This window comes from Nicotiana attenuata, chromosome 5 (genome assembly GCF_001879085.1).
Source record: "Nicotiana attenuata strain UT chromosome 5, NIATTr2, whole genome shotgun sequence".
Lineage (NCBI taxonomy): Eukaryota > Viridiplantae > Streptophyta > Magnoliopsida > Solanales > Solanaceae > Nicotiana > Nicotiana attenuata.
The window spans coordinates 43,702,254-43,716,396 of NC_031993.1; the positions used below are offsets into that span (position 1 = coordinate 43,702,254).

The 14,143-nt window shown below is 36.4% G+C and overlaps 1 protein-coding gene across 1 annotated transcript; it reads right to left on the minus strand.

Moving 5' to 3' along the window:
* Positions 1,085-5,991, minus strand: LOC109225724 (transcription factor RF2b). Its single transcript, XM_019390489.1, has 4 exons — positions 5,406-5,991; positions 2,675-2,807; positions 2,055-2,139; positions 1,085-1,777 (listed from the first exon to the last, which is right to left on the minus strand). Exons 1-4 carry the CDS (start codon positions 5,846-5,848, stop codon positions 1,407-1,409), a joined length of 1,032 nt encoding a protein of 343 aa, XP_019246034.1. The 5' UTR covers positions 5,849-5,991; the 3' UTR covers positions 1,085-1,406.

The window sequence follows — 14,143 nt, forward strand, 5'->3', positions numbered from 1 at the left end:
AATAATTAGGCACGCCACAGAGAAGAACCGATAGATACACAAATGTGAAGGCGAGATAAAAGTGATGTTGGAAAATATTATTGGTTTGGTCCACCCATAAGGGGCCCCATAAAAAACAAATAATATATAAGGAATAAGGGTTACCGTCCCGTCATGACCGTTACTCAATTTTTGACATTTAGGGTCATAATAGCCCACATTTTCTGCTTGGGCCCGGGCAACGGCTAGTTAGTTAGCCTTATCTAGGATGTGGAAATCAAAGAATTAATCTGTTTTGTCAAATCTGTATCTCCTAAACTAGTATTAATACGTATATACTAGAAGTGAAGATGAATAATATACTCATTTTTTTGTTTTTTGGCTAACTAATTCGAAAGAAGGAAGGCGAACTTTCTATAGTCTGGGAAATTAGATGAAACGTGAATTAAGAATTTAAAACATAGTACAATGAGTATCAGGTAGTCATTTGGCAGTTTCACCATATTAGGTCAAAGTAGAAGCTGGGCAAAATGATTTTCCTAACAGGATTGTCAACCAGAGACGTTAACAAGAACTTGGCTCTTATGAGAATTTGTGTCAAAAGCTAAACATTCAGATGCTCCACAAAAGTCTTACTTACCTAGGACAATGGAACGCAGGAACCCTGCATTAGTGCATTATCCATATTAAAGCCTTTACACCCAACAAAAATGACCTAAAAATTGTTTGCGTTAATTCAGTGGCCATGATAAACAGGAAAGCAAGAAAATCATGAGCTTTAGTTGAAAAAAACTTGTTCATTTTCTGCATATCTTCTTAGTTTATTTTTCCAGGGGAGAGAGGGGGTGCGGACATACCTGCACGGGTTACAGGTGACAGTTACAAGAATGAGGACATTCAGGGATAGATGTAGACCCATCGGGCAGGTATAATCATTCCGAGGGTAGGTAGGGCGTTTCTACCTAAAAACTATGAGGATAAATTATGGAGGCATACAACAGTACCCTGAAAGTTGAGGGGAAGCAAAAGATCGTTACCTTACACAATAACGTGGCGCTTGCTACAAAAATCTCAAAACAACTTTTTGCAAGGTTGAACAAGAATATGTTGAAGTTTAAAGACACCATGACACCATAAGAGTACGGCCATTGAGCAGTGGTAACAACCTTCCTTTAAAGTTACATGAATAAATCACAAGAAATGATTCAAACTGGCGGAAAGAAAAAAGAGGCAAAATACAAAATAAAATTAAAAAAAAAACACATCAAGACCCCTGGAAGCTACTGAAACCTAAGACTCAAGTCAAATGGAACAAATAATTAATCAAAAAAATTGAATGATATCATGTTCTGGATGTTAAACACGTCAGTCTATGAACAATTCCATAAATAAGGTTGGGAAAGCGATTGCGCAAGTTGGCAACACAATCACAATGTACTGCTGCTCTCACTGGCAGAAATAGAAGGTGTTTCGGTCTTGACATGATGCATACCCCTGCCACCTATATCAAGACCCTGAAAACGACCAAGGGGATCCTGTTGCATTGTATCTGGGAGAGCCTGCCCATGGCCTGCAAGTAAACGGCGATGAGGAGTCAACAAGCTGTCCTGGAGGGAATGAAACTGCTGCATCTGTATGTTCTGGGATTCGCTTGGCCCTGACTGTGTCTGATGGGAAAAGAATGCTGATTGATTATATGGAATGTGCTGCATCCCCAAATTGTACGCATCTGAAGAGGACATTTCCCCTGTAGCCATTTTAAGTCTTTCCACTTCCTGTTTCAGTGCTTCATTCAGAGCTGTAATATAGGAACAGCAAAACAAATACGCACAGCATCAATAAATTTTCTCGCCATCAACGTCAACTAAATTGTTATTCTCTCAATTAAGCAGGGACAAAGCAAACATTATGACTTTCTATTTGTAGATTAGAAAAGTAACAGTAGATTCAGTTTTGCTATGTATCCTGTCCATAAGAGGTGGAATAAGCAGCTGAGAATTTCAAGATGATGTGAAAATGACTGATAAACATAAAATTCTGGAAGGCAATGGAAAAGACAGAAAAGATAAACATACCATCACGTAACTGAGCTTGTTGTGCCATAGCTTGCAAACGGATCTTAAGCTCTGTGTTCTCATTAGTAAACTGGGTCGTATCCCGCTGCAGATGGAGAGAACAATCAGATGTGAAGTATCGATTATTGTGAGGGAGATGAATGGAATTCAGTAACCAAAATGTTGAAACATCTTTTGTTAATTTGAGGCATGCACTTTTTCCCCTTTGTATATGCTTCCCTCACTCCACTACGAAAGGAAGAGTATTTAAGGGCAAAAATCCACTTCAGAATTTTTGCCATGCATGGAATACTTGGAGGAAAGGACACGCTTAATTTGTTAGACATCTAGCTGAGAAAAGGTATTACCATTTAAATGCAGGAAGTTAATCCCTAGGTTTGTCTAAACACAGTTAATTTTCACACAAAATGAATGATCACAACGTTTCCATGGTCAAATTCAACCATCAAGTTACTATTTATTTATACAGACACAGCCGTAGCTGTAGCTGGAAAAAAAATGGCTGTTATAGAATGGTGTGCAGACCAATAATTCTCATAGTTAATGGAATACAATGCAATCTGTAAGCACACCCATGAATTTTAGAACAGATTTCGAAGTTCACGAAAAGGAAGAATTACCTGGAAAAGGGTTAATTGTGCAGAAAGAGTGGTTGCTTCTGTTTGAAGGGTCTGAACCTTTCTCTCAAGTTCAGTTATGTAACGGGCCTTCCTCTCTTTCGAGCGAGAAGCAGACTGCCGATTAGCCAAAATCCTGTATAACATTCTCAAATTAGAAACATAACGTGGCACTACATGCGTCAGACATGGTGGTATATTGACTTAAATATTGGTACAGGCAGAGCATACTTAGACGCATCAGAGTGCTGGAGATTACAACAGCAACTACTACGCCTAGATACCAAACAAGTCGAGGTCAGCTATATGAATCCTCACAGGACCATGTTCCCCGTTTAAATTCATCTCAGGCCAACATTATATGGACAAAATAAAAAGGAAAAAATAGTAGAAGTTCTCCATATTTCCTATTGGCACACGAATCTCTAATTAAGGCTAAAAAACTCCTAGAAGGCATTGGACCTAGAGTGAATGCATCAGAGTGTTGGAAAGTCTTGTTGTAAAATAGAAACATATTTCCATTTGGAGTTGTCTATGCTTCTTAGACAAGAGGCAGATTAGTAGTTTTAAGAAGCTACAGTTTCCTGACAAAAAATGCTCCGAAATACTAGTGCATAAATTGCCTGACAAATTAAAGCTACTTCAATTCTAGTATTTAGCACAAGTTCTAGAATATTAGTATCCAATATAGCTTCCATAACTTACTACGATGAAACCAGTCTCACATATTCTCAGGGCATCATCAATGTGAAACATAGCACTTCGCTTTACAATGTCATTATCCAGTGTGATATGTAAAAAGGCTTCAGTATTAATACCACACAACCAGCTTTTACGCTTGACATTTGTAAGTAAATATACATATATTTTAGCTCTTGGCAAATCCGAATCAACACAAGCAATTTGTCAACTGCCTTCTTTCTTTTCCATTAATGGCATTAAGTTAAATAATCTCCTTCTGAACAGCTATCCTAAAATGACCACAAATCATAGACGTCAACATTGGAATATACCGAGTTTAGAGCCTTTTAAGAAAGCAGACAAAATGCTACATAGTATGGTCATTTCTATTGGTTTCCAAAGTCACAGAGTGTAATCTATAAGGGGAACACACAGGATTATATCACATGTCCAGGACCATTGTTTTGCCTCAGATGTAAGCTATACAAGCTTTAAGCTATAGTACAGAATTATAAGACTCTGAATCATGTGATACTAGATGGACGAGCCAAACTTTTGGAGCACAACAAAATTAAGGTGAGTGCAAAACTAGGTCAGGCAAGCAAATTTGGCATGGAATAGCACACCCCCTGCTGATAAAGGCCCATGAGTTAAGCCAAAGGAATCTTCCGTTTGGACTTTCTTGGTCCTAATAGATGGCCATCTTAGTAGCCAAAATTTATAGGGAATAAATTAAATGAATTTGGACCTGGCATTATTTCAACTATACTTGGACATGGCATTACTTCACAAAAGAATGTTGATTATACGGGAACAGAGACCTTTTTGATGGACCAAACAACAATGATAATAAGCTCATGCGATACTTCAGTAGTGCTAGGAAACTCACCAATCGGGATTAGTGGAAGCTACTATAGTTCAGAAATTTTCTTAAGCAGGTTAAGTTAAAAGAGACATGATCCAGTTATAGACTTAACCAATCATTTTCCCAGACTAGGGGAGCAAGCTGATTGACATAACTTGGATGTACTGCCATCTTCTTAAAGATAGTACATGACTACAGTTAGTCTTGTTAGACTGTACTTTACACTAAACTTCACTTAGTAAAGCTTAAGCTTCATTTCAGTTTTACCCAAATACACTATAAAGTAAGAACTAAGAACTACCTTAAAACAAGGCAGAAGCATCTCTTAATAATGAGATGGATCAAACCAAACCCAATCTAATTGTTAAAGTTGCTAAACAAAAACTTGATAAGAACAAGATAATGGGGTGCAGACTGGCTCTAGTAAAGAAATGACCAGTTCTCAGTTTCTGATATAAAAAACTGTTTTGGCCTCTGTTCTGGAAAGTTTTCATGTCAACAGGCATTCGCAAGTCTCATGGAGTTAGTCCATGCAAAAAGGGTCGCAGTTCAACATTCTGGTTTGGGAACTTCTAGTAACTTTAGAATAAAAATGCCACATTTAATCTGTACTAACAAAGCATTTTGCTTTTCAACACACCATTTCTTGACATGAGAACTTGCACATGTACGTCTTTGCCATCCTACTGTTAGTCTAGTTTAGCGGTTTTCTTGAATCTTGCTTTTCTACAGATATGCAGTTTTAATTTTAAATCACTATAACTCCATCTCAATTTCACATATAAGTGTTCAATGACGTCACATCAATCCATCCTAATCACTACTTATGAGAATCTTTAGCAAAACCATTAACAGCTTATTAACTCCCTAATTAGCTCAGCCCCTCGATCTCAACCACAAGCCCCTCGTCTGAAGGGCCTTAATTCACATTACTGTTGAGTATACACCTAGTACATTAACACTAAGGAAATCCAGATCAACTTAAAAGGTAAAGAATGTTCGGGATCTCCAAGAAAGAAAGAAATTTTGTTTAGTTAAATGATTTTGAAAGTAGTAAATCAAAATTTAAAAGGAAAACAATAAATGGAGGAATAAATCATGATATATGTTCAAACAGATCTACATCGAGAGTTTCCTAAAATAGCACCAAATGACCGTTAAAATTAAACTTGTAAAAGAAATGTATACCTTTTGGCGCGTTTAGGATCAATGGTCCAAAGTTCAGCAAGTTTATCTGGAGCCATAGCTTTCTTAGCTTCAATACTCTCACTTAGCAACAAACTGGAACTATCCACAGAATTACTATGCCTATGACGTGGCCTACTGAAAGTCTTCTCTCCGTCAGCTACCAGTAGTCCACTACTACTTCCGGCAGCATTGTTGAATCCATCGGTAGGGTTGGATCCGGTGCCGAGTTTCTCAATGTCCATGTAAGTGGAGAAGAAATCGTCCTCGGATCCGATCTCCTCGAAACTCCCGGCGGACGCATCGAATGGGTCGGATACTAGATCTAGATCCTCCGGCAGCCGGAAGTTCACTTCAGAATGAGCTCGCCGGTGGTGAGATGGCCTGAATGTAGCTGAAAATGACGGCGTTTGATTCTTGGAGTTTGGATTTGACGGATCTTGCATTTTGACCCGAATGCGATATCCTTGGGAGATTCAGACAGTGTAGGAAGAGGAGGAGCTTTTTGCGGTGGATTTAACTAGTACTACTACTGCTAGTATACTATTATACTCCCTCCAATCCATGTTACCTTCTTTTTCATGCTCAAAATATATTTACTACTTTAATGATATATCTAAATTGTCGTTTATCTTTCATTTAATCGTCTTATTTGATTGACACTTCACCAATTAAACATTAAGAGTAAATATATCATTAAAAAGTACGTATTAGATAACTTCTTATTTTTCTAATAAAACGTCAAACAGCAACAAATGCAGAATTTGAGCTATGATTTCAACTCAACCTAATATATGTATTTGTGTATGAAAATTTATAACAATTAAGTAACAAATTTAACATATTATTTGAAAAATATAATGAGTTGGTAAAAATCTTGAACGTGGAACCATAAAATTTAAATATTGAATTCACCTCTTGTATGAGATAAAATTGATAAATGTTAGGTGGATGCTCGTCGAATTGACAGGTGGCAGTGAAGATAAATAAGATATGAGTCAACAAATAATTGTCACGGGTTACGAACATGTGACCGATGTTGAGTGAGTTCCGAAGATGCTGGAACCAGAGGCGAAAGCTTGAAAGAAAGATATCGGTTGGAAATAGCAGCATTCAATGAGTAGTCATTACAAAGAATCTTTGTATTTATAATCAACTGTTATACAGCCATCAAGAGTGATTTTATTCATGTTAAAGAAGAGCTTGATTTAGGGAGCTTGTCTCTCTAAATAAAAAAATTTGTACTCATTGTAAACACAAAAATATGTATACGCAAAAAGGCTAAATCTGCTCTTATTCTATTAACAACATTCTTTTTTTTTTGTACTATATATTGTTCTTATTCTTGTTTTCGGAGAAGCTTATGTCACAGTCAGGCTTGTATTTTCTTCAAGTTTCTTTAACCAATTTGTTTCTATTCTAATTATTTTATATTCTTGAATCAAATTAATTCATATGTTTATAAACCACGTTACAAATTCAACTGTGCTGTTTTATGGGTAAACACTTTTGCTGTCAAATATTTAACAAATTTAGTTTGTTAAACAATTACTAATATTAGAATATGATGAAGTAACGTGAGAAAAAGTATCAGCATAATTTAGTAAGTTCAATAGACTATTTATTTGTAGTATTTTTGCTTTTTTAGAATTAACTCATACTTTAAAAGTGAACTATGTTGTATTGTAATATGATATGATTAATTATAATAGGGTATTATTTATGTTATTTTTCAGACTCCATATTAAATTTGAACAATATTTGCTGTTATAAGTCAATTTTCTTAATGGAATAAAATCTTGACATTGTTATGTAGAGAATACAAATTCTTTTCTGCACATCACCAATCAATACTTACTACAAAAATGACCTATATTTATTTATAAATTAGTCTGATTATGCACTTAAACTGGTTAGTTGGAGACTTTGGTTTAGACTTTTTGACTGGAAAGAGCGAGTTTTGCTTTCGGTGAGACGGGAGTCTCGTGGACATATGGGGTCCACTGATAGTCTAATCATTTCGCCGGGATGGGGATCCGTGCGCTTGTCTATGAAAAGGTTACACACAAAGATAATTTTGTTGAGTTCATGAAATCCGGTGGAATACGGATAAGGTATTGGATCCACTGAAGAGTTACGTAGATCTAGTGCTTACCGTAAAATTGGTGGAGGCTGCTTAGTTTTGGGACCGCTAATTAAGCTAGCGTTGAATAAATGTTTTATAGAAACTTGAAAAAGAGTTTAAGTTGTGTTGAAAAATAATTTTAAAAGTTGAAGTTGTATTGGACCTATATTTTACTTGAAAACATATTGAAATTTTGTGAGTGAAAAATAAATTTTCACCCAAATAATGAACCCAGACTACTTTTTGGAACTTCAAAAAGGTTTCTTCAATTTTCTTTTTAGAAAATTGATCAAATTCTATAAATAAAGAATATTTTAAATTTTTCTGGAAGAAAGTAAAAAAAAAAAAAAAAAAAAAAAAATCTATGAGGAACATCTCTAGACCTGATGAGAAGAGATGTTCCTCATTTAGTGCTGATGTTCATTTAAATAAACTCGCTACTAGAGTTAGTCCATTTGATTATCATATCAACCAAATCAGCACTAAATGAGGAACATCTGTTGACTTGATGATAAATTCGCTAGTAGGGAACCATTCAAACATCCAATGAATCTTGTCGTCGGTCAAATTGCTAAAGAAGTGCACCTAATCCACAACATTTTTCGGTTGTGCAAACTTATTTGGGATGAAAGTCATTCTCTTTGGATGATGGAAAGCTATGTGGTCATTCCACGGTCGCCGCGGAAATTCCCGACGGTATTGTCCTTTTTGAAAATGTTCCGGCAACCATATCTGTAGTAACAAGTTACAACCCTCGAAGTGTCTGAATCCCTTCTTGCAGCGGTCCAAAGCTTGGTATATATCTGCCACGATCATTGGGACGATACTGTAAGTTTGTCCCTCAATACCTTCCATTAGGGCCTTAGTAACCATAACTAAACGGGTTTGAATCCTTTCCCCTTGCATTGGGAATACCAGCATCCCTAGAAAACAGACAATGAACACGAAAATCCGACGGTGAGTCCGACCCAACGAAGTAATAGCGAACTCATTATGGTAAAGTGGTAGGATTTGCTATGTCCGTAACGTGCGTAGAGGAAGTCGAACGGTATGTAGGACTTCTTTAAGCAGGCTAACTCGTCATTCTTTCTAAAACCCATCATTTTTAGAAACCCTCGGGAAGTGCGATTCTCAGGTACCAACAGACCAGGGTTATCCCAAGGAAGTCCAGCAAAGCCCCCTATTTCCTCTAGAAGGGGAGTCATCTCTATATCCCTGAAACGGAAAACAACCCTCTTTTCATCCCAGAACATAGTAGCGGCCTCGATCAGTATGTTGTTCGGTTGAATGTCTAGCAGAGAAGGTAAATTCCCAAGAACTCTTTTCACGTGGTTTTTGTCGCTTGATGCGAGATTCTCCCACCAATCCAGTAACAAAGGCGGGGTATTCCGAACCATGCCGAACCTGAGGACCTCGTGCCTCATTTCTGCAAAACAGATAAAGTTAGCCCTTGCCCCCCTTTCAGATTCAGCTAATTTCACGCTAATGATCAACATATTGGCATGTTTTTCTCCAAATGATGCACAGATCGTGATTTTGTCCATTGGGATTATGGAAATCCCGGTGGACTTTGGACAAGGTTTGCCTTAGTGAGTTATTGCGCGGACAGCGTTCTAACTATACTAGGTTTAGACATGATACATGCACAACTGATTTTAGAATGAGGTTTCTAGAGGAGTCTAGACTGGTACCCTCAAGCGGACAACTTGAGAGGGAAAGGCATGAACCCGTCGATTACATCGCTGATCGATTAGTTTTACCGCAAATAAGCCTTTCCAAATTTAAAGGGTGATTTTAGGAAGAGCGCGAACACTCATCAAGTGCCGCTATGGTATTAATACGCACGAGTGGAATATGATGCTGAGCATGCTTTATGCAAAGACAAAATAACACATTGTCGAGTATTTTCACATTGGAAGCAGTAAAACGCAATATTGAATGGAATGTAAAGACATAAAAAGAAAGGAAAACAAGGAAGAAGTTAGTTCGCGTAATGAATGAATTGCAATGAAGAAAATAAAAGGGGTAAGGATTAGGGAGAGACATGATATAAAAAAGTTTGGAGCAAGTAAACATGCTTAGGAAAATAAGGGGAAATGCAAGTTGTAATTAAACTGAGAGTTGCATGCGAGTTCATATAAAAGGGAAATAGGGAAAAGGATGTGCATGTAGCAATAAAAAGGAAAAACAAGAGCGGGATATTCAAATAATAGCAAAATAACAAAACACGCTTATCGAGAGAGACTAATTCATGTAGATCAAGTTCGTAATGGTAAGAGCCTAAAAATCCCCAGCAGAGCCGCTATGCTGCCGCGCCCCTTTTTCTAGCAAAATCGGGTTTCGACATTTTGAAAACTCCTTTTGAGAGAGTAGGGAAAAGGAATTGGTTGTTAGAGTCGCCACTTAACGGATTAAAGTGCGTTAGGGCACCTATAGCAAATAACTCAGATTATACCAGTTTGCATCACCAGAGATCGGGTAAGGGCTTGGAGTTACCTTGAGGAGAAGGTGTTAGGCATCCCTTGAGGTCCATAACGGTGGGTTCCGGCCGAACTTAAATTATAATTAGTCTAATAAAGAAACGAGAGAATTATTTAATAGGGATGGGGGGTCCTAAATTTTTTAGCCTAAAGGATCACCCCGTGCAACATAAATAATACTTCGTAACTCCCTCGAGTTGGGGTGTTACTCATATTATTCAGCGGGCACAAACTATTATCTCCTGCTACCCGATTACTATCTTTGAGTTTTACTTAAAGCGCTCTAATCAATTCTAACTCGTACCCTATGCGTGCACTATCCGTCCCTTACCTATTGTCCTGGAGGCATTGGGACCTCTATTTGGGATGGTTCTAGACTCAGCTTAGGTTGCTCAAAATTGTAAAACTAAGCGACATACAAAACACGTTGGACTTTTCATGTAAGAGCAGATAAAGGCTCAATTTAGCCTCCATACATAAGGCAGCAAATGCACGCAAAACATATTGGCGTATTGACAGTTTAATCAATTAAGATATTAGATCCTATAGACATGATTTCTACGTGATTCTGGATTTTTAAACATGCTGACAGTAATTTCTAAGTGATCCTGTAATTGACTACTGATTTCAATTAGAGCATTTGAACCTATAGGTGAGTTATCTAAGCGTTTTATGCAGTAACTAACAGTGGTGATTACTACATTATATTCAGAATTGGTTAACTGAGTCTTATAGACATGATTTCTAGTGACAATGGTTAACCCAACGTTGACGACTATTAAAGAAACGAGTAAAGCAATTAATTAACAGGTTCAGATCCTATCAGCATGATTTCTATAATTAAACCGATTTTAGATTCTATAGGCATGGTTTCTATCGTTGAACCGACTTTAATCCTATAGGCATGCTTTCTAAAATTGAGTAGTGCATAAGCAGGAATTTATATTCATTGAGCCAGAAAATAATTAAGCCAAATATTGATCCTAATAATTACTGGATAAATTGATACACCTAAAGGCAGGTTTCTAACAAATCATAACGTTGGTCTAGGCAGGATTTCTAACATGTGAACACAACATAGAACCTATAAGCAGGATTTCTAACATACAACGGCATAATGTAGAACTTATAAGCAAAATTAACAACACAAATAGAGATCCTATAGGCAGGATTTCTACCCAACCTTGCAGATGAAAATAAGAAACCCTTCCCTATTTTACTAAATACCCCAGAATTGTTTGTTACAAAATTATTACAGACCAGGTTAATGAATGAATTACATAATAATAATGAAATAAACTATAGAGAGCCTACAACAGGCCCAAATACACTTGGGCAACCCAAGTCTTCAAGTCGTAACATCTCTAAAGCCCATGTTCATAGGTACGATATGACCAATGGTGAGTGATCCACTCATACCTCAAAGATAGGCATACAAAACCCAAATCTCTAGTGTGTCAGAGTTCACGAGGGTCTCATAGGAACCCTGGGCAGTGCTCACACCAGGAAAACCAATGGACAAGGCCAAGATTACTTTGGCCTTCAGCCAGCAGGGATTAGAATTCAGGATAGTGTAAAACAATATTGGGAAACAGGTTTAAGGACAAAATCACACATAGAACCGAGGCAAACATATTGAAACTAAATAGACCTGAAACTAACAAGTATGAAACAAGCTGACAAAGACCATTTTTAAACATGCTTCACAAAGGCAACAAAGAGTTCAGATTGGGTTAAGTCATATGAAATTAATCATGAATCAATAGGCATATTGGTTATCAATAAACATTAACTAAGAGGGTGCAGCATGGTGGGCACAGGATCAAGTAAATACATGACACAGACTTAGCAATAACTGACGAGTTTACATGGTGAATTAGTGTCACAAACACAATTAATACCAAATAGTAGTCTTAAGTTACACACGTTCACACAAGTTCATCAATTAATTCACGGAGTTTAAACATGTCTAAAACACATAGAGCAATGAACCTAATAACAGTAGCATATTGGGCAAGTGACACAGTAGGGAAGTTCCAATAACTTACTAGTTCAGATGAAACAGAAAGAAGCTAGGTAATGCAGAAATGATCATTAACATAAATAAACAGCAAGAAGGTTTCTGGCCTTGGCTTCCAGCCGACCAGGAATTAAAGCAGAGTAGAATATAGTATATAGTTTCAGTAGTGAGAGATACTCTCCCTCTTAAGGGAAATGGGGAGAGGTTTAAATAGCACTGGAATAAGCACATAAATATGGCAATAATCAATCAAGGAAACATCTAATAGTCAATTAAAGGAAGAAAACTCAAAACCTTATTTAAGGTAAGCCAGAAGTAGCAAGTGCATAGACGCGTAAAACATAGAGTCAGAGATTTTAACACGGTAATTAGGGATTCAAACAGATTTGAGGAATTAAAGACTCCTAAGTTTAGGGTAAGTGAAATTGGTCAACATTTAATGGCAAGAATCACAAAACATATAGACAGAATCACTGAAGGAAACAATGAAAGAAAGAATCGAAAAACCCTAATTTTTAGGGTAAGTAAAAATTAGTCAGAAATTAATGGCAAGAGTTATAATAAAGATGCATAGAGACATATAGACGGGAATAATTAAAGATTGAACCTATTTGGTTCGATTTCAAAGAATCAAAAACCCTAATTTAGGGTAAGTAATTAGTTAGAAATATCTATGAAAAATCGTAATAGAGATGCACATAGATAGATATACGAAAACATTACAGAGAAATATTTAACAAAAAATAGAAAAACTATAATAGATCTTGAAAGATCTGAACCCTAGCTTTAGGGTAAATAAAGAATCGAGAAAATCTCAGAGATTCACACCATAAGAGACGAAGAATGAACATAGATGGAAAGAAGCAAAGATCTGAACCAGATTTGGTTCAAAATAAGAGAGATCTACTTGCCATGTTAGGCAAGCAATTATTTAACACCATAAATGGGTAGCCAGTAGCGAGACAGGATGAATAAGGTAAGAAGATCGTTGATGGATTCCATATTTGGGTTGGAATCAAAGGGGAGATGGGGTGACGACGCTAGAGTTTGCAGAGGAAAGGAGAAGATTCGAGAGAGCATAGAGGCGGCTAGCTGACCAAAATGGTCTCTAGGGTTAGGGGTATAAGGAGAAGTGGGGGGGGAATATTGTGAGTCGTTAATCATTTTTGATCAACGGTTAAGATTAGGTCGGGTTCTGGACTGGGTTAGGAATTAAGGGGGGTTTGGATTGCGCTTAAAGATTGGGCCAAGGGTCTGGGTTGGTATTTTAGGTAATTGGGCTAGGTAATTTTGGGCTGGTTTGGGTAGTTTTAGGTCCGAAATTAAATAAAAATGGGGCCAGATTTTAAATACCCAATTTTAACAAATAAATAATTTATAATAAATAATAAATGAATACCAAAAATATCCTTTGTGCATTAAAATGACTTAAAATAGCTATTTAACATTTTAAAAAATAAAAGATCATTTTCTGCATAAATAATATAATTATACATTGATATGGGCTATTATTGCAAAGATATACAATTTTAGCCTAAAGATACAAATATAATTATAGTAAATGCGTCAAAAATATTTAAGATTTTAATATGGATATAAATGATGAGGTTAGATAATAAAATCATCATAAAAATTATTTGTAATGTAATTAATGATTATTTATACAATAAAAATATGAGAATAAATTGATTAAAAATCTTTAAAAATTATGGAAAAATTAGGAAAAATGCTTGATGATATTCATGCACTATTTTTAAAGTATATATGCATATTTGAAATATATGAGCGAAAAATTGGGTATCAACAGTTCTCATTTGCAAATTTTTGTCGCATTTGCAATATCTGGGCTTCCGATGCATAGTTTGCATTTGCGACCCGTGCTTCGCATTTGCAGTGTTCACAATTACGAACAAGACATCGCAATTGTAAATCTGCAACTGGGTAAAAGAGGGGGGAAATGGGACTTAGCCCATTTTACACCATATCTCAACCCTAAACACTCTAGAGGCGATTTTTCAAGAATTTCTTCTTCCCAAAATCATTGGCAAGCAACTCTAATCTACTTTCTTTCAATTCTCCATTACTTTTCATGAGATTTCAATATCTAATTTAGGAT

What these genes read in the sequence shown, in the direction of transcription:
- LOC109225724 (XM_019390489.1), bottom strand. Translation starts at nt 5,848, where the DNA reads ATGCAAGATCCGTCAAATCCAAACTCCAAGAATCAAACGCCGTCATTT. An exon ending in GATCCTAAACGCGCCAAAAG is followed by an intron (nt 2,808 to 5,405) that starts GTATACATTTCT and finishes AATGTTATACAG; the next exon opens with GATTTTGGCTAATCGGCAGT. An exon ending in ACAAGCTCAGTTACGTGATG is followed by an intron (nt 1,778 to 2,054) that starts GTATGTTTATCT and finishes CCTATATTACAG; the next exon opens with CTCTGAATGAAGCACTGAAA.